General features: G+C 38.1%; 1 protein-coding gene across 1 annotated transcript in view; it reads right to left on the bottom strand.

Annotated features, from left to right (window-relative positions):
* lmbrd1 (LMBR1 domain containing 1) overlaps positions 1-19303 on the bottom strand; it is a 60296-nt gene extending 40993 nt beyond the window's left edge. The window contains exons 1-3 of the mRNA XM_028603277.1: positions 19161-19303; positions 17288-17464; positions 16061-16124 (exon numbers count right to left, since the gene is read on the bottom strand). Coding sequence (XP_028459078.1) covers positions 16061-16124; positions 17288-17464; positions 19161-19226 — 307 coding nt within the window. The 5' untranslated portion in view covers positions 19227-19303. The remainder of the gene's footprint in view (positions 1-16060; positions 16125-17287; positions 17465-19160) is intronic.
* Positions 19304-20495: the final 1192 nt, after the last annotated feature.

The raw sequence follows: 20495 nt of genomic DNA, 5'->3' as shown, positions 1-20495 counted from the left end.
TGCATTACCATGTATCATCCATTACTCTCTAAGCAGATCTTCTACCGGGAAAAACGCCTGACCAGGGGATACAAGTTTAGCACATTTATTCCCCTGGCAGAGAGCAGAGGAATAAATAATGTATTATCCTGCCTTAACCCTGTAGTTCCTACATAGAATACTCCTATTTACTCATAAGGGAGAAAAATGTAAATAAAAGAAACATATTTTGGAAGATTGTTGTGAGAGGTGGCTATAAAAGCCTTGATCTGCCAATTGAGTGCCAGCTGGGGAAACAATGTGAGGACATCAACACAAGCAACCTCATTATATTTTAATAAATTTGCCAATTTACAAAAATTATTATAATAATTATAACTATTACAACAAACTATCAATCAGAGCAGTACCAGTAGTTCCACATAGTGAGAAACATTAGAGCCTTGTCCTCACCTTAATGTGGCTCTCCACAGGGGCATTAACACCTGGACTCTTGTCCCTTGCGGACTGGCTAAATGTATTACATTTTATGTGAAAATTAAATGCCAGGGGAGCTTTCTCACAGAAACATTGTCTCTTACAAAGGACTCTAGATGACTGATGAAACTATCTGTCCGTACAGACACTTGCTGAAAGGTATGACACTCTGAGCTTGCACTCTCAATTCCAGTAAATATCAGGGGAAGCACCATTTTTGTGGGGCCACACCTGGGATAAAACCCTAGTGAATATAAAGAATTTGAGAGGTAGCACGAAAGACTCCAATTTCATGCCAGTGTTGCTCGATTTCTGCTGGATGTGTGGGTACACAGATGTTCGCTATCATACAAGACAGAAAAACTTGATAAGCATTTCTGAACGAACAACTATGTAAGGCCATCAAATGATTCCAAACATCAAGTAAATAATGCAGTTCTTAGAAATCAATAGACATACACATGCTTTTTAACTGTGATGACCACTACAATACAAGTCAATCACCTTGAAGAAAAGTTTCAGTGGAGGAAAGTGGAGATCTCTGTGTCAAACCTGTAATTATTCCATTTTTGAAGAGACAAATGGACAAGGCTGTCAAATATGGTCTTAAAGAAAATTCAACTTTAAAGGTTAGATGTTTAGAACACATATGGAGTATCAAGTATTTTTTGGAATCATTCTTCAAGCCACTTAATGCATCTCAAAAGGTCAAAGAGAGGTATAATAGGATATAAGAAAATTTTCAAATAATTTCTTAATGTGACAATTCTAAAATTTAATCTAGACTATTAAATCTGTATATTATATTATATCTATTATATTATTATTTTAATATGAAATTTTAATTAACTGTCAGAAAGCAAAAACAAACATAGCCAATCCATGTTCTAAAGCTATTTTTCTACTACTTAAAAGATGAAAATAAGTGTGTCACCTCTATCATGGCAAAGTCATGTATAACACTAATCACACAAGCATTGAGAAAGCTCAACACTATCCACAGAAGAAAAAAGGAAGCTTCCTTTGTTGTTTTGGCCAACAGACTCTGGAAACATGTCTGTAAGGTTCTGATTTTTTAACATTAAAACACATAACTATTATAACTTTGAAGACACACTGCTTTTCTAATTAAACATATTACTAAAAAACTAAAAATCCAATAACACCGTATATCGATACTTAAAGAAAAAGCACTTTAAGAATAAATACAATATCATATCAAAACATCTGCAGTGACTCCCATTTCTAACAGTACATTAGCAGCTTGTTTTCATTGACTGACATGTTTCTCGGGCTATCACACTCAGCTGTTTTGACTGCCACTTGCTTGGCCGACCTCTCCCCCACCCACCTTCCACACTGTCACCAATATTCAGATGTATTGCCTCCAAACTGACAAGATGGCAGCAATCCCTAAACTCAACTTCAGACTTTAAACGGGCAATCTGGAAACCTACAGGTTATGTTATAGATGCTGATTCTGCATGTAGAATCTCTGGCATCCAGCCACATGTTTCTCCAGTTGGTTGCCATCTGCTTGTCAATAGACTGTCACAAAGTGAAGCATCCTGTTTTGTTTCACTTCATAGCTCAATGGTATATTATGTTTGGTTGAAAAGAAGCCACCACATCCCCAGTAGCACAATTGGACTCCATAGGGCTCATTGTGGCTGTTGCAGGAAGTAGGGACCACCAATTTCAAAGAGTTGCATTGAAAGACATGAATAGTGAGCTGGTGGTACAGAAGAATTTCTTCAGAGGAAAAGCATCTTTATGCACCACATTATCATTGTTCCTAAGCTAGAAGACCAGTGTGCATTAAATACTATTTCTACAGCTCCATTGAGCACAACCAACCTCCCTGATAGGACATTTAGCTATTGTTTGGTTCAACACGCTCCACTGTGCTATCTGACAGTAGACACTTTCTCCTTTGGCTCCTTTTGTATGTAGAGTAAAGCAAAATACGAATACCAATATCAAATGTCATTATAAAACGTCAGTGATGGCTTTGTAATGGGTCAGTGCAAAAGTAACAATTGCATTTTAGCTATCTCAGCATGCTCACCAAAAGCTGGTAGATAGGTTACTTAGTTACCCCATGTCACCTCCAGGTAACACATAACCTAGCTTGCCAGATATACAATGCTGGGTAAAAGCCTAACCAACGCACTGGATGTTCCTCCTGCTATCTCCGCTATCTATTTTGCAAGGGCACCGTCATTGCATCCGGGGTTCAGCGCAAGCAAGGACGATTGTGATGGATTTATAGAAATACAAACAAGCTAGAGCGTTTTTTCCCCAATTCCCAGAATAACTAAGCAGTGTAGCCAGACTAGAGCTGGGCAATATATTGATATTATTATATCGATATCGTGATATGAGACTAGATATCATCTTAGATTTTGGATATCATAATATGACATCAGTGTTGTCTTTTCATGGTTTTAAAGGCTGCATTACAGTAAAGTTATGTCATTTTCTGAACTTACCAGACTGTTGTAACTGTTCTATTGTATATATTGCCTTTACCACTTAGTCATAATATCCACATTACTGATGATTATTTATCAAAAATCGATATCGAGGTATTTGGTCAAAAATATCGTGAGATTTGATTTTCTCCATATCACCCAGCCCTAAGCCAGACCATATTCCAGTGCTGTGGAGATAGGTTTGGAAATGCAAGATTAGGTAACACACAACAAGTAACAAAGATTCGCTGAGATGTTTATGTGAATTTTCACAAGGCACTGGTCTGAACTAGGTTAATGGCATCTGCATGAAATAAAAATGCTTACAATCTTTGAAGATTAATGGCAAAGCAACGATGATACAAATCGGGAAACAAAGTGGTATCATAAAGCCTGACCAGTACATCAGAATGGCCAACATTATTGGCCAATATTAGCGTATTATAGATATAGTGTTATCAGGGCCAGATGTACGTACATTTGCGAATATAGTGTTATCAGCGCCATGGCCAACCCGCAAAAAGCGCCCTCTGTGATACAGCTTACGTCGTATTTACCAAACCTGCAGTTCATTGGGTAATCAGTGCCTTTCTCCGCCCACTATACCGTAAATTGCGCTGCAGCAAAGCATTAAGTACTTGTGGTATGATACGGCTGAGTGCAGAGTGCGATATTCCCACTGCTGATGCTATGATTGTTTGAAATGATCCTGATGTCGATATTTGTAATGTAGCGAAGAGTTTAACAACTGCTGGAATGGAATGTGAACACTGAGTCGGAGATTCAATGTTATCTTTGATTTCTTCCAGTAACTAATGTTGCAAAAGGCTGCTTAATCTGTAACGCTTAATGATTTCGTGTTCACTCAACTGAAAAAGTGTGATCCTTGTGGCAAAAATCCTTTCAGCTCGTCTCTTTGGCCTATGTCTTCGTCTTGCTCGGATTACTGCTGCCATTTCACCAGGAGGCATATGTGAGGAAACCCGCTTGCAGCTGGTTAACACCTGGCGCGCTGTCACGGGCGGTTTTTGTACATACCGTGGAATACATAATTAGGCGCACTTTACGCTTCCCCTCCCTTCTCTTTATGTAAACTCCCATTTCCCCTTAACCCTCCCGTTAATGCATATGCATAACACAGAAAAGCGCAATTTGCCATTTTCAGTTCCCGCGAAAGGCAGTCGGCGCTTTTACCTCAGTGCGGTCTGTTTGTACATACCTCGCCATGCTTTTATGCATTATGTTGCGAAACAAATATGCCTGAAGTGGTCGCAAAAGCGTTAGTACATCTGCCCTCAGTAACCTCAGTGTATCTGTAAGTCAAGGACTAACAAGTTACATATTTTTTATTACAAATTACATAACTGAAATTTCAAATATATCTTTAAGGTGATTTAGAATGATGTATCAGTTACCCAGTTAGTCAGGTTTATTTTCTCTAAAATGTCCCGCTCAGTATCATTTTGTTAAAAATCTTTGATTACCAGATTGAAGTGATTCTCATCAAATATGGTGTTAACGTTTTAACATGAAAGTCTCAGTCTCAGGTTGTAGCTTTTGCACACAGTGGCAAGAAAAGTGCTTCTTGTTACTTATGCACACTGGACAATGTTCTTATCATTGAAGGCCCCTCCATATCACACAGAGCTGCCCTCCAAAATAAATCTGCAATTTGTCAATGTTTTCAGAAAGCTTTTAAAAGAAGCACTAGGCTACCACTAAACAAGAATCACAGACAAAAAGACAGTACTTGCAGTGTATTTACAAGAGGATTGCATCCTCTCTAACTTCTCCCCTACAAATGGCATTAAACAAGGCAGAGAGAAAGCCAATGATTTATTTAAAGGTCCCAGGGGTATTTTGCCCTGTTGCTTAAGGGGCTTTTGCACCACTGCCTTGAAGTACTGAGCAGTCTAAGGAAATGTATAAATGGACAGAGACTGGAGATTGAAAGGCTAGGCTGTCAAACTTAGGGTTCATCAAAGATCACAAAAAGCTATTTGGGCTCTAAAAGGAAGTGGGTGTTTCAGTTACAGACATGCATAGCCTCTGTCAAGTTGAAGGTACATTTTATCTCTAATATTACACAGTGTAGAATTTATAAACAAATGCAGAGTTCATTTTCTACAGACACTAAGTAACATCTAACTTTGACAAAATACTTTTACTTCAAATATAGCAATTACTCTCTTCATCACTGGTACTCAGGGCAAATAACTATACTCAAGCAGTCCTAAATGCCTGCTTTTATCTGTCTAAGATGTAACATAACTGAAATGCATTTACTTGGCCTACTTATGATGTTACTGTTAAAGTGCACTGTAGCCATGATAGGAAAAGCAACTGTGAGATTTCAAAGAAATTTAGATAAGAATGCTTTTACATGCAGTTTAATGAACAAAAGTGTGCAAAATATCCTATACATATCACAAAGTCATTCCCATTCATTCTGTATAATTGTGAGGATTTCTATAAAAACTGAAGAATACAAGCAGGGTTCAAAAGTAACAAAGCTCTTAAAATAACAATAGAATTGTGTTATACTATAATTACCCCAGCATCCTTTCTCTACAATGACAACACTGTGCTTGTAAAACTCTACAAGGCAACTCAAAGTGCTTTACACAAATCATCAATCATTAAAGAACAAATAGCAAAAATAGGGAGTAAAATAAGAATACAAATAGTAATGAATACAAATTTAAAACCATTTAAGATACATTAAAAAAAAATCTGTATTAAAATTGTATACGAAATAAAATACAAGAATAAAAATCACTGTTCGATAAAAGAATTAACAAAAAGCAATTTTCAAAAAGTAAGGTCTTCAGCCTTGATTTAAAAGAGCTGAGAGTTGGGGCAGACCTGCAGTTTTCTGGTATTTTGTTCCAGATATGCGGAGCATAAAAACTAAACGCTGCTTCTCCCTGTTTAGTTCTGACTCTGGGGACCACGAGCAAACCTGTTCCAGACGACCTGAGAGGTCTGGGTGGTTCATAAAGCACTAATAGATCTGAGATATATTTTGGTCCTAAGCCATTTAGGGACTTATAAACCAGCATAAGTATTTTGAAATCAATTCTCTGAGGCACAGGAAGCCAATGTAAAGTCTTTAGAACTGGAGTGATATGATCCACTTTTTTTGTCCTAGTGACAACTCTTGCTGCAGAATTTTGAATCAGCTGCAGCTGTCTAATTAGTTTTTTAGCAGTCCTGTAAGGACGCCGTTACAGTAGTCAAGTCTACTAAAAATAAAAGCATGGACCAGTTTTTCCAAATTCTGCTGAGACATAAGTCCTCTAATTCTTGATATATTCTTAAGATGGTAATAGGCTGATTTTATTATTGTCTTAATATGACTGTTAAAATTCAAGTCCGAGTCCATGACAACACCAAGATTTTTTGCTTTGTCTGTTGTTTTTAACAGGGCCATTTGAAGCTGTGCACTGACTTTCAGTTTCTCTTCTTTTTCTCCAAAAACAATCACCTCAGTTTTTTCTTCATTTAATTTAAGAAAATTCTGGCACATCCAGTTGTTGATTTGTTCAATGCAATTTGTCAGTTTTCTTATTGGACTATAGTCCCCTGGCGTTAAAGTTATATAAAGTTGTGTGTCGTCAGCATAGCTGTGGTGATTTATTTTGTTGTTTTCCATAATCTGAGCCAGTGGAAGAATGTAGATGTTGAATAAGAGAGGTCCCAGAAATGAACATTGGGGAACTCCACATGTCATAATTTTACGCTCAGATACATAATCGCCTATAGACACAAAGTAGTCTCTGTTCTTTAGATATGATTCAAACCAGTTAAGAACTGATCCTGAAAGGCCAACCCAGTTTTTCAGTCGATCTAGTAGTATGTCATGGTCGACCGTGTCAAATGCCGCACTAAGATCAAGTAACACCAAGACTGAGGTTTTGCCACTATCTGTGTTAGAGTGGATGTCATTAAAAACTTTTACAAGAGCCGTCTCAGTGCTGTGGTGTGGTCGGAAACCTGATTGGAAAGCATCAAAACTGTTGTTTACAAATAAAAATTGGGTAAGTTGTTGAAAAACCACTTTTTCAATGATTTTGCTTAAAAATGGTAGGTTTGATATTTGCCTATAATTGCTCAGTAGCGATGTATCTAGATTATTCTTTTTTAAAAGAGGCTTGATGACTGCAGTTTTTAGGGCCTTTGGAAAAGTACCTGTAAAAAGAGATGTGTTTATAATATGTAGGAGATCTGAAGCCAAACAGTTTAAAACATTTTTAAAAACATTTGTTGGTAAAATATCGAGGCAATAGGAGGAGGTTTTTAATTGTTGTATAATGTCCTCCAGGTTATTGTGGTTGATCATATGAAATTGTGTCATAATGGAATTTATATTGCTTGGTCTCTGTGACAACACCGGACCTGTGCTTGATACGGACGCATTCACTGTCTGTACTACAGGGTAATTATACAGCAGAAAAGTGGATTCAAAACTGATGCAGAAATGCTGACAGTGTCAACTATAGGTTTGGTTAAGCTTTTGTCCAGAGGAAAATGTACACATTTCTGAACAAACAACTGACAGAAATTCACCAAATGACAACTATGTAAGGCCATCAAATGATTCCAAACATCAAGTAAATAATGCAGTTCTTAGAAATCAATAGACATACACATGCTTTTTAACTGTGATGACCACTACAATACAAGTCAATCACCTTGAAGAAAAACATGTTTCAGTGGAGGAAACATGTTTTGTCAAATCTGTAATTATTCCATTTTTGAAGAGACAAATGGACAGGGCTGTCAAATATGGTCTTAAAGAAAATTCTACTTTAAAGGTTAGATTTGTAAGGAGGTTGTGCATACAACAAACATGGAGCTTGGTCTCCACCTACTGGCAAATAAAAAAACAATGCCCCAATGCAAAACAAAAAAAGAATTGATTCATCATATTTTAATATTATTATTGTAGCCTTCCTCAGCTCACAGTCCTCCTAAAAATGTCATCTTCACAAACATCTATTCACTGCAGAGACACTGTATAGTATGGTCACATAGAAATGCATCATGGATCCCATTTAGTTTAAGCAAATTATCCGAATATGTGACAATCTCACTCAATATATTACTATAAAACCTACTTTCTACTATTATTTTAAAGATAAGAAAATAATCTTAAGAACAGCACAATGGTCTGAGTAACATGTCATATGCTGCATCAGTAATAGGCATCTCTAAGCTCGGAATGCATTTGCAATATTTAAAATGCACTAGCTTTATTCCAAAAATATGCTTTGAGGTACTTGAGGTACACAATATCAATCAAAATGGCAAGGCTCTGATTTTTGTATTTTAGGGTGATATTACAAGCACTCAGCCTTCCTTGTCAACAGCCAAAGGTTACAAGACCACAACAAATTCAGAAGCAGATCATTCTGCACCACACACTCCCAGAGCTACGATCACATGGATATATGCTTGAGGCAAGTAGCAAACTCTTTCAAGCGTCTCCCTTATCCCTTTCCTAGCTCCTGGAATGCATACTCTTGGTATGTCTAAGACTTTTTAGCTGGAATCGATTTATATTGAACTATTGGATATATGAAACAAATACAAACTTTATTTGTAATACAATGCCTATTTAACAGACAATTTAGAATCATAGTATGCATCAATTTCTTGAGTGTAACTTCACCATAAACATGGTTTCTAAGCAGTGTGGCCATTAGATGAATTAAATTACTGCATTCACGACTAAGCCTGCATAATTATTGATTTATTTAAGTCTCTGTAATGCAAAGTTTCAATTAAGGGGGATATCTAATCTAAACTATAGATATAAATAGTGAAAATCATATTTGTGTACTCTGGGCCCTTGAATGCTAGATTCATGTGCAGTGTCCATGGTCTGTAAAAGACAATTTTCTGATGTCATTATACCAGTGGAAGTGGTTTCTTTGATTGGGCTGTCTGGGCAAAGAGACATCTTGTCTTGCATTTGGCATTTCTGAACAGACGGTACATAACAGTGTTGCTGACAGGCACTTTAAGCCAGCATCTGTTAGAAAACATGTGATCTAGTGTCTTTGGCATGACTGAATTTGCTATCGTCAAAGACAAAAAACTCATGTTATCCTTGAATATGACAATCATGAAGAAATTTCAGTGGCACTAATAGCTTTCAGTTAGGAATTTATCAGCCAAATGGCCTGGATACTGTCCCAATAAATTGCAACCATGCTCAAATACTGGAATTATGGAGGGATACATGGGGACTGGACCTGGCCTTTCTCATAGTAAGAGAATCAGGCAGGATAAGTCCAAGATGCTACTTATGATACAACACAGTATGCCACAAGCCAAAAACAGTCACTGTCAGTGCCAGCAAAACATCATCATTTTTATGAATGCAAACTAAATGTGAGAAAAACGACAAGTAAAGCAATTGAAGATGGATGTAGCTAAAGGCTGGCTTGGATAGTAATACTACTAAATTTCTGCACCGAAAATAATTTCTTGGTTATTTCCACTGCGTTTTTTGTTATTGTTGTTGTTTCGTTTTGCCAAGACGAACAGGCAAGGAACACAAGCCCTGCAATGATCGCAAAGGTGGTAAACAAACTGTTTTCCCATCCAGTACATATTTGAAAAATAAAATAAGGTAAATACAACAGTAAATAATTCTTAAAATCTTCAAAACTAACTTTTTTTACTGGCACAAATTGGATTGTTGGCACATCCCAATGTTTTTTTATTATATCCTTTAACGGGTAATACAAGAGTAAACTCGTAAAATTTTAAAATACCCAAACAGCAGCGGTAACACTCAATGCCTGTAAGTGGTGCAGGTGTCAAAATTGCTGCAGCTATTACATTACTTGCCTGTAGATGGTAAGTCAAGTTTACAGTTGTAAGTCTAAACATAGCAGGAAAAGCACAGGTTAACCCTTGTGTTGACTTCGGGTCAGATTGATCCGTTTTCAATTTTTGTTTTATATCAGAAAATATGGGATGTGGAAATAAGCTCTGAAAATGTGTAAAAGAAACATTTAACAATTTAAAACGTTGGAAAAAGCAAAAACAAATGGCGTCAAAAAAAAGATGGGAAGACAACACAAGGGTTAAATTAAGTACCCTAGTAAGACATGACAGTGTGCCAGAGTACATAATACCAGGACCCTGGCGGTAGCTCACCTAAATGGAATCAGTCATTTTTCAGTCAGTTTAAAAGTTTTCCGTGAGCTTTTGAGAGGCGGTGAGCCGAGCTGCATGCTCCTCATTTGCATCAAGTTGCCTTAATTCAACTTTATTCAAATGAGCAGCCGGCGACTCGACTCCCCGCTTCTCCAAAGTCCTCGCAATGCTACCAGAATGCAATGCACGGCTGCTCCCATAGAAATTAATGGGAAGCGTGGAAATGATGCTGCCGGTGGACACGTACTATTAGTCTTGCATTGCCAGACGTTACTCCACAGCGCTGCATCCAGGTAGACAAATGTCAGTTCATTTGAATTGCATAGCTATGTGAAATTGTTAAACTTGTTTATTTCTGTTGTTATTTTCTAGGGCTGCCACCTCTTAGTCGATTAGTCGACTAATTGGTCGTTTTGGTCTTAGTCGACTAAGATTTCTTTAGTCGATTAGTCATTTTTTATGCTTATTCATACTTAATTACTTATTTCCAAGAAACTTCTGAGCACATTCATGGTAAACACAAGATTTAAAGTGGTGCTTTTGCAGGATTAATTGTGGAGAAACTCAGTTTTACAGATTAATTAACTACATTTATATTGTGCTTTTCTAGTCTTAACCACCTCTCAAAGCGCACAGCTCTGTCAATTAAATCAACTAATCGATTAGTCGACAAAATCATATAAGTGTTAGTCGACTAAGAATTTCTTTAGTCGAGGACAGCCCTATTATTTTCAGCCATAACTGTAACGTTTAAAGATATATAGTTAAACACGGAGGTCCGACTTATCGGACGTTTCTGCTGTGCTTATTTTATGTAGTGTGTTGTTTCGCTAGTGTCTAGGATAAACCAAATCTAACATATTACAGACAGCAACATCTCACCGACTGACTGCTAGTTTTGGGTGGTGTCATTTTCTTTAGTCTGTGGCCCAACAGGTAAATAGGTCTCCAACGTTAGTTAATTTTAGATGAATGAGATGAGAGTATATAGAGTGTTCCTTGCCCCTGTTTGCGCAGCACCGTTAAAGTATGGGACACAGGAGTTTTCTATCGGGAAGATATCGTAAACAAACATTGCGACTGGGTCTATAGAGCTTTTTCACGGCAGACATTTTGACATGTCATAGTAGGATAAGCACAGGTGAATTTGATAACATTAATGAGAGCTGCATTACATTTAGAGAAATTGCGCATGCTGGCTCACTGCAATAGCTTACTGGGACACTTAATGTAACTGAGCAATCGTTAAGGTTAACAATTTCACCCTGTCTGCTTTAAAAAGGATCCATCAACATGTTAGGCTTTCAAGGACCTCAACAGTCACACAGTGTGTTTTCACTTATTGTGGCTAATTGAACTTCTGTTCAGGTTGAAGTTAGCCTGTGAAATGGTCACGTCATTTTTAATCTACGCAGTGTTTCCTCTATGTTGATAGCATAGTGGCGGTGCGCCACGGTAAAATTTCCAGCGCCACGGTATCAGAAATAGGGCAGACGCACAACAGGATTTTCGCTATGTACCACCGTTCCTTCGGCTGTTTATGAAAAGTCATAAAGTCGTAGAGCCGTCTGCTCTACTGAACTGGGTTTAGGAAAAGAAGAATGGGACGGTTGGGTTTAGGAAAAGAACAGGGAAAGGAAACGTGACACGCGGGACATGGTCCCCTGTCTCTGGGGGACGCGGGACAACAATGGGACAGTTGGGTTTAGGAAAAGAAGAACGTGGAAAGGAAACGTGACACGCGGGACAAGGTCCCCGGTCTCTGGGGTGAAAGTCCTGTGTTGTTTGACCCATCCACCACCCCAACCAACCTCCCTACGCAAATTTTTGGCCTTTCATACTACTCCCTACTGTAGTCGCTCTTAATACATTATTTTAAAAAAACGTGCTGACCATCACGAAAAAAACTAGATAAACATGTCCGTGTACACGAATCAATAGATTAAATTACGTGACCATTTCACAAACTGCCATGAGAGTTGGTTGGGCCTGGATACAAGCAACGTGTTTAGCCGTACCAAGGTTATAACAAACAACTGGAATGCAAACCTAAGAAAGAAACCTAACTTAACCTACAGCTACTGACAATAATAAGGTATCAACTTTAAATCAGTGCTCAACACTGACAACACCAAAATGTTACAATAGGCTTGTTCGAGAAGAGCCAGGTCTGCGCAGAATCGATCACCGGCGATCGCCGCCCAATGCATGCTGGTTAGATTTGTGTCCGACTTGATCCCGACTTGCTCCGACGTCATGCACACGTGGGCAACGTAGTCTCACGAGATCAAGGCGGCCAAGCTGATCTAACAGCTGACTGGTTCAGAATCGACTCAACATGACAAGGTTTTATATAAACCTTTTATTGATTTTGAATTGGAGGGATTTTAACCGCTATTTGTCTGATTTAAAGGCTTATTCTGTACAGAACACCTGTTGTGTGGCTGATAGTTACGTTTAGAAATCAGAGAGACTAAATCCGTTCAGATTATGGATCATCTACAGTGTGTTGTTAATTAAAATCAGCAACAGATCGCACGTAGAGCATTTTGACTGCTACTCTGTGATAATAAAAACAACTGGAGACTGTGTACAAGCAGATATATGGGTCTGATAACATTTTATTAAATCGGAATCAGTGTCACTGAATCACAGTGTTTCTGTGACTTCCTGTTCAGCCTGAAGGCTGCTGTAATCGGCTGGAAACTGTCCGATTTGACAGCAGATTTTTGTCACCACCCCCGGCTGCTCTCGTCCACTTTACAGGCGAGGCGCAGTTCATCTCGAACGAGCTCATCTCGAACGAGCCTATTCACTTAGGCTACAATGAACTCATAAGAACAGTCAGAGTATTCTGGAGATAGCTGTTTTTTTTTTTTTTTTTTTTACCACTGCTATGGTAATCTTGACTAACCAGTCTTATAAACTTTTTTATCAACTTGATCTGTAAGCACAGCATTTTCCTATCCAGTTTCTCCTTTACATAAAGTCTGTAGCTAGTCACATGCAACAATATGCAAAGCAGCATACTTTATATGATAAAACAACATAGCAGGGTCCAGCATAGAAAAAAAAAAAAAAAATATATATATATATATATATATATATATATATATATATATATATATATATATATATATAGGCAAAAATAGAACCTCTGCGTATCTGCTCTGGGGGGCTGTGGACCACCGGAGCTGGGACGCAGTTGATACGCAGCCGTTCCGCAGTCAGTGGAAATACACACATTGACTTTAATGGAAACCTATTGACTCCGCCGCCGTGGAAACAGTGGAAATTGCCAGTAAGAAATGCATAACATAAATTGCAAATGGTGTAAAGATGTGAGTAAATATGATCATCGTTGCCCATCATTATGAAACAGTGGGGAATTTATCAATTATACTAAAATGCCTTCATATGAAGGTCATGAAAACAATTCCCCTTGTGTTCACGAGTAATATAGTTATGGGAATACTCTATGTGCTCCATCTACAGCGCAACAAGTTACATCCAAGGAAAAACATTTCTGCATACTTAATATACAACAGTAAATGTAATTTATTATCGACAGCTTTAGTTAATGTTAGCTACCTGCTATTTGACAAATTCCATTCGTTTTAATGGTCATAGTGGACATTTTGCCAGATAAAAATGTAAATCTTCGATATCTCTGATATATTGCATCATCATGGAAAACAAACTGTTCAGTCTGTCCATTTACATTACCTTTTTCACTACTGGTTATTTCAACAGTACTGCCCTGATTACAGTTAATTGTATTATTAGTCTCATTCATTTATGTTTTTTTTTTATTTTATTCACGTTTTGGGAATATATATATTTTAACACCGAGAGGATGCTCTAGGATAACTGAGCTACTCTATGGAATTTTAATATATATCTTAAAGTGATAGCAGGTGCAAAACTGCTCCAGAGCAGGTAAGATGTCCAACCCAAGTTACTATAAATACTATACAGTGGGGGAAATAAGTATTTGACCCCTTGCTGATTTTGCAGGTTTGCCCACTTACAAAGAATGCAAAAATCTACAATTTTAATCATATGTACATTCTAACAGTGAAAGACAGAATCCCAAAGAAAATTCCAGAAAATCGCATCATATGAATTTATTAAAATTGATAACCATCTGATGAGGAAAAACAAGTATTTGACCCCCTGGACAAACACCATGTTAATATTTTGTAGAAAAGCCATTATTGGCCAGCACAGATGTCGAACGGTTTTTATAGTTGGTGACAAGGTTTGTGCACATTTCGGCAGGGATGTTGGCCCACTCCTCCCTGCAGACAGCCTCCAAATCATTCAGGTTCCGAGGTTGTCGCCTGGCAACTCGAATTTTAAGCTCCCTCCAAAGATTTTCAATCGGATTCAGGTCTGGAGACTGGCTAGGCCACTCCAGAACCTTGATGTGCTTCTTCTTCAGCCACTCTTTTATTGCTTTGGCGGTGTGCTTAGGGTCGTTGTCGTGCTGAAACACCCATCCTCGACCCATCTTCAGCTCTCTCACTGAGGGAAGGAGATGTCGGTCCAGAATTCCACGATACATGGCCCCGTCCATCCTCCCCTCAATACGATGGAGTTGTCCCGTCCCCTTGGCTGAAAAGCACCCCCAAAGCATGATGTTGCCACCACCATGCTTGACGGTGGGGATGGTGTTCTTTGGGTTGTACTCGGTGTTCTTTGCCCTCCAAACACGACGAGTTGAGTTGAGGCCAAAAAGTTCTATTTTGGTCTCATCTGACCACATCACCTTCTTCCAGGCCTCTTCTGAGTCGTCCAGGTGGTGAATGGCGAACTTCATGCGGGCCTGTACATGTTTCTTCTTGAGCAGGGGGACCTTCTGCGTGCGCTGCAGGATTTCAATCCATGACGGCGTAGTGTGTTACCAACAGTTTCTTTTGTAATTGTGGTCCCAGCTGCCTTCAGTTGATTCATCAGTTCCCCCCTTGTGGTTTTGGGATGATTCCTCACCGTTCGCATGATCAGGGACACCCCACGAGGCAAGATCTTGTGTGGAGGCCCAGACCGAGGGAGTTGGCGGTGGTGTGGTCCTTCTTCCATTTCCTGATAACTGCACCGACAGTTGATCTTTTCTCTCAAGTTGCTTTCCGATTCTCTTGTAGCCCATCCCAGCCTTGTGCAGATCAACAATCTTGTCCCTGATGTCCGTAGAAAGCTCTTTGGTCTTGCCCATGGTGGTGATGTTGGATGCTGGTTGTTTGGGTGTTGACAGGTGTCTTTTATACAGGTAACGAGGTGAGGCAGGTGTATTTGATGTAGATAATTGGTTCGGATTGGGGCTGTGTCTTAAAGAAAGACTAACTGGCTTGTAGGAGCCAGAATACTTGCTGTTTGTCCAGGGGGTCAAATACTTGTTTTTCCTCATCAGATGGTTATCAATTTTAATAAATTCATATGATGTGATTTTCTGGAATTTTCTTTGGGATTCTGTCTTTCACTGTTAGAATGTACATATGATTAAAATTGTAGATTTTTGCATTCTTTGTAAGTGGGCAAACCTGCAAAATCAGCAAGGGGTCAAATACTTATTTCCCCCACTGTAGTTTATACACTACCCTGTGTAAAGTGAGTCATTGTTGGAAACAATGAGCCAGTGTGAATCCCAAAGTTAGACTGCTAACCCACTAAAATTGCTGTGTGGGTGAGTCAGGCCCCAGGTGTTATTAAAATTTAATTGGCACTAACTTTAATTGAAAGAAGAAATAGGGTTGATGTCATAGAAGAACGACGAAGCACACTTATAATCATTGATCTCAAAACAGCTAACCTCAATGAATACATTTAAACAAAAGAGCAAATTCAGAGAATGAGAGATTTATTTCCACTAGATTCTGCAGTAAATTATCGTATCTACTTAAGATTTTGTTATTTTTTATGTGCACCCACACAGAGAGGTATGAAGAGAATGCACTTACTGTAATATCCATACAGCACAGTGTCTTCAATTTGCTCTCTCGTCTCATTGTTCGCTGCCCATTCCTGGATGTTACCAAAAAAAAAAAATCCATAATGAAAATTCAAATTAAGTTTAACAGTAAAGGACACAAGTGTAATAACCAATGAGAACAGGCATCAATTAGAGTAAAGCTCATTACACTATAAAATATAGTGTGATAATTAACACAAACACAGAGGGAGGTATGGTGTATATTCTGAACACTATTAATTCCTTCACTCTTATAACCATTTAGGGCAGAGACATGAAACAAAAAGCGCAATACACCCGATTAATGAATGAATCCAAGACCTTGGAAAGGGGTAGGTCAAGCTTAACTAGCAAGCACATAGACTATAGCAGTGCTCTGGCAGTTTTGTTTATATAGTTTCACAAACTAAATTTAGACATAGAGAATGATGCAAAACTGACAGTTACTGGAGGAATTAATTTTAAGTTGTCAGACCTTGGTCTAAATCTATTTTTATTTATGTATAGCACAGGTGTAGGAAATTATTAATCATGAGCTTTAATTTACTGCATTTTACTTTAAGAATGAATTCTTCAATTGAAAAAAACTGAAAAGCTGCAAACAAGATTGAAAGTCAGGTATTGTTTTGGAGTAAAGTAAAATGTTTGTGACAGTTTCTGCAGTGTCATGATTCTCGATTCTGCTCTAACACATGCAGAAATTATCTTGTCCCATTAGAAGCTAGTATTATTATTCTTTCATTTTTCTGTTTACACTTGGCAAATTTCAGCAGAAAAGCCACCACCTAATTTCATGCCTATTTACTGATTTGTATTTTTCTTTATTACAAAGTATGATCACCAATAAATCATGTTTGATTAGGTGAATGAGGGATTATTTCCCTGGTAAATTAACATTTTCAGCCTACTTTAGGTGGCCATGACTAAATGGTATGGAAAAAAACAACCCTTTAGCAATCAAAGCAGCTCACAACCCACAGAAGAAACAGATTACCTACTGTTCAAATCAAGATGCCATTACACGCAGCAAAATCTTCAAATAGATAGAAACAAATGTAATAACTTTGCAAAAACATTATGAGCCAAGAAATACCTTTAGCTTTTAGATAGAACTAAATCAATATCCACTTTGTGTAATTCTAAGAAAATTACAAAGTTAAAATCTGCCTCAGGAAAACTTGTTAGCATTTCTCAAATTGATTTAACTGGTACTAACCTTATAGGTACCATTGGGATACTTCATGAATGAAACAAGGAATATATCCACTGGAAGAAGTGCAGAGGTTATCAAAGCAATGGCCAGTGCACATATTGCTGTGATAGTTGAAACAACTTCACTCTCTTGACGACTTTGAAATTTCCGAATGTAGACCCAACAGAAAGCCAGGATTACCTGAAGGGGGGCATTTAATAATCAAGTTAAAACAAGTGGAGAATAATCCCATTATGAGGAACAATAAAATGAGGAATATGGTGGCAAAACAATATTTGGCATAGACAATGAAATTTACAACCAAAATATTACTATTAAATCTGAGGATTATATAGAGTACATTTTCATTTTTTACTAGGTTAATAAAATAATGAGATAATAAAAAGAAAACATTAATGGGAGATTTGAAACATGGGTTGAAACAACTGTAAAATATGATGCAATCTGATATAATACCCGGCAACAAATACTATTTACTCCATTGATCACTGTTTTTATTGAACTTTATACTGTGCGTTCACAATTTGTGACCTCTTACGCCTCCTCAACACTGCTTCGAAACTCTAGATTCAGTGCGCGCGCACGTGCGTGCATGCGTGTGTTTGTGTGTGTGTTGCTGACTCCCAAAAAGAAATACTCAAACCAAAGTGTTAACACAACAAGGAGGGGATTATTCACTGAGAATAGCCTGACTGCAGGTGGTAGGGAACAGCTGATCTGATTATATCATACTCCCTCCTTCACAAACATTGGTAAGGACTGACAGGAAATAAAGTTGACTTTTGATAAGAAGCAGAATAATAGACAATTATGTACTACACCTTTCTTTTTCTTACTTTGAATTTGCTAATGTATGTTGCTGTTTAACATGAAAAAGACAAACAAACAAAAAGGAGAGGGGATTGTCAATGTAACAGGCAGGAAAGTCATTAGACAGAGAAGCAAATAAGGGTCTCCAAAATGACAAGGTCATATTCAAGGCACACACGCAGTAAGAAGTGAGGACACTGCTAAAACTAGTCCCTTTAGATCAAGGCCTGCCATTCACGGACAGGATCAATTAAAGGCCCGCAGCCTTAAGCCTCTGGCTGCTTGTTTTGCCAGGTAAAGAGGCGGGCTTTGCATTCAAATAAGATCCATTGAAAGGTTTGTTCAAATAAATGGGCTGCTGGTGGTGGGAAGGGAGGCAGAGCGATTTATTGGCATTCAGGCATTCTTCTGGACGGCATGTGACTCTGAGAGACAGAGGGGACAGCTGAGATAATGACTGCTCAATTAGGCAGCAGACTACCTAGCTGACCAACTTCAAGGCATTCAGTTAAGTAACGTTTCCACTGAAGTCACGGTCTCTAAATGGGTCAGAAAGTACGACTCACAGAAACGGAAAGGTTACATATGTGTGTTTGCAGTGATGAAAAGCAGCCTTTTTTGCTTTTCCAGCAGCACTCAATTATTTATTCGGGAGACCATAACTTCAGTAAAGCGCATTTAAAACCTTGTGGTGAAACCTAACTACGCAATAGCACAGTAGAATGTTGTTAACGAGAAAGTCTTATCGGAGATGTTCATTTTCTGTTTTATAGAGTAGAAATCCCTGCTATTCTCGACGTAGTGGTGTTTTACAGTGCTCCTGCTTATAATAGTATGAAATATAAACGTATACTACACTGTAAGTGTTTGTAAGTGCTTCCTACAAAACAACAGCATGTAAGTGTGTCATGGCTAATGTTAGCCTAAACCAATCCAATGCCAATATTGACGACACGTTAATACACCGGAGCCAGGTCGCGCAACTCTTCCCCTGCTAAACATCTCAAACTAATTGTATGACGCTCCGCTAGTTGACGATACGACAGACAACTACACATTTGCTTACCAAAAGTATAAAGGTGAAAATAGACCATCCGAGAACAGACTCGGAGAGCAACGACTGATCCGCCATCTTCACTTCCTGCAATAACAAACCCACGTGTTCCCGTTGACGTCACCAAGAGGCGGGGCAGAGCGAGCCGTGGCCGTGACGTCTCCGCAGAAAATCACATGTCTGTTGATGTCCATCTGCTCAATATTGTCCTTGGTAATGTCTTTTATAAATTATTCTTTGTATTTTGGAAATTGGAAAAAAATATTTTAAAAGTAATGTCCATATGTGTTGATGATTACAGCAGTTTTAGTGAATTGCAAACAGTTTCATATACTGTGTATGTATATATATATATATATATATATATATATATATATATATATATATATATATATATATATATATATATATATATATATATCATTTTTTTACAGCTATTCTCATTAAGCAATGGATCATATCATCTTATAAGCAGATAAAATACAAATACTCAAGTAAAGTATTTTAAAATTATACTTTACATTATGGTATTTGTCTCTGTGACTAAATGTCTTTAGTTTCCACCACTGCATACAATTACATTGGATTGACAGGCATTCATCTGTTATCTCTAATACTGAATAAAACCAAATGACATCCACAGAGTTACATTCAGGATCAAAGTTCTTTTTTGCTCAAAGCACACACAAAGGTGGCACCTGTGCTAAGCAGTGGGTCATGTAGGCATGTATCAGCGCCCTCCACTCCGGGAATTGATGGGCACATCTGGGCCAATTGGACTAGCCATTTGGCACATGGTCTGCCCAGTGGGCATTGGCCAGACATTCAGTATTCATCCAGTATTTCCAGAAAAACTAATCTGTTTCATTGAGCTTTAAATTTGCTGAACAACTAGAAATAGGTCACTGGAAATTAGGGTGTATGGCACCTGTAGCTGCATTCCCATGTGTAGAGCAGATCATTGGGGTAATACTTGCAATCAATTATCCACCGCAGTGGCCCACACCAGCAAACAGCCTCTTTGGTATTTCTTGTAAAATGCATATTGTTAACAAGCCAAATGTAAAACTCCATGTGTACAGCTTTCTGACTAGTGACTCACTGGAAGAGTGACTTTTATGAAAATCACAGATCTATACTGTATGTCTGACATGTTTGTTTAGATTTCCACTAAGGCCTCAGGGATATGTAAAACCAATATTTATTGTTTACCTCTTATGTGTCATATTCTGGCCAACATAAAGTCATTTTCAATACAGGTTTTACAGTATGACAGAAATCAATAGTGGTGGATATTCCTGCTGCTACTTAAGAAACTTTTTAAGGTCTTTCATTTTTATATTCTTC

Source organism: Perca flavescens, chromosome 17, assembly GCF_004354835.1.
Source record: "Perca flavescens isolate YP-PL-M2 chromosome 17, PFLA_1.0, whole genome shotgun sequence".
In the NCBI taxonomy this organism is placed as follows: domain Eukaryota; kingdom Metazoa; phylum Chordata; class Actinopteri; order Perciformes; family Percidae; genus Perca; species Perca flavescens.
This window is presented reverse-complemented; position numbering and strand designations above follow the sequence as displayed.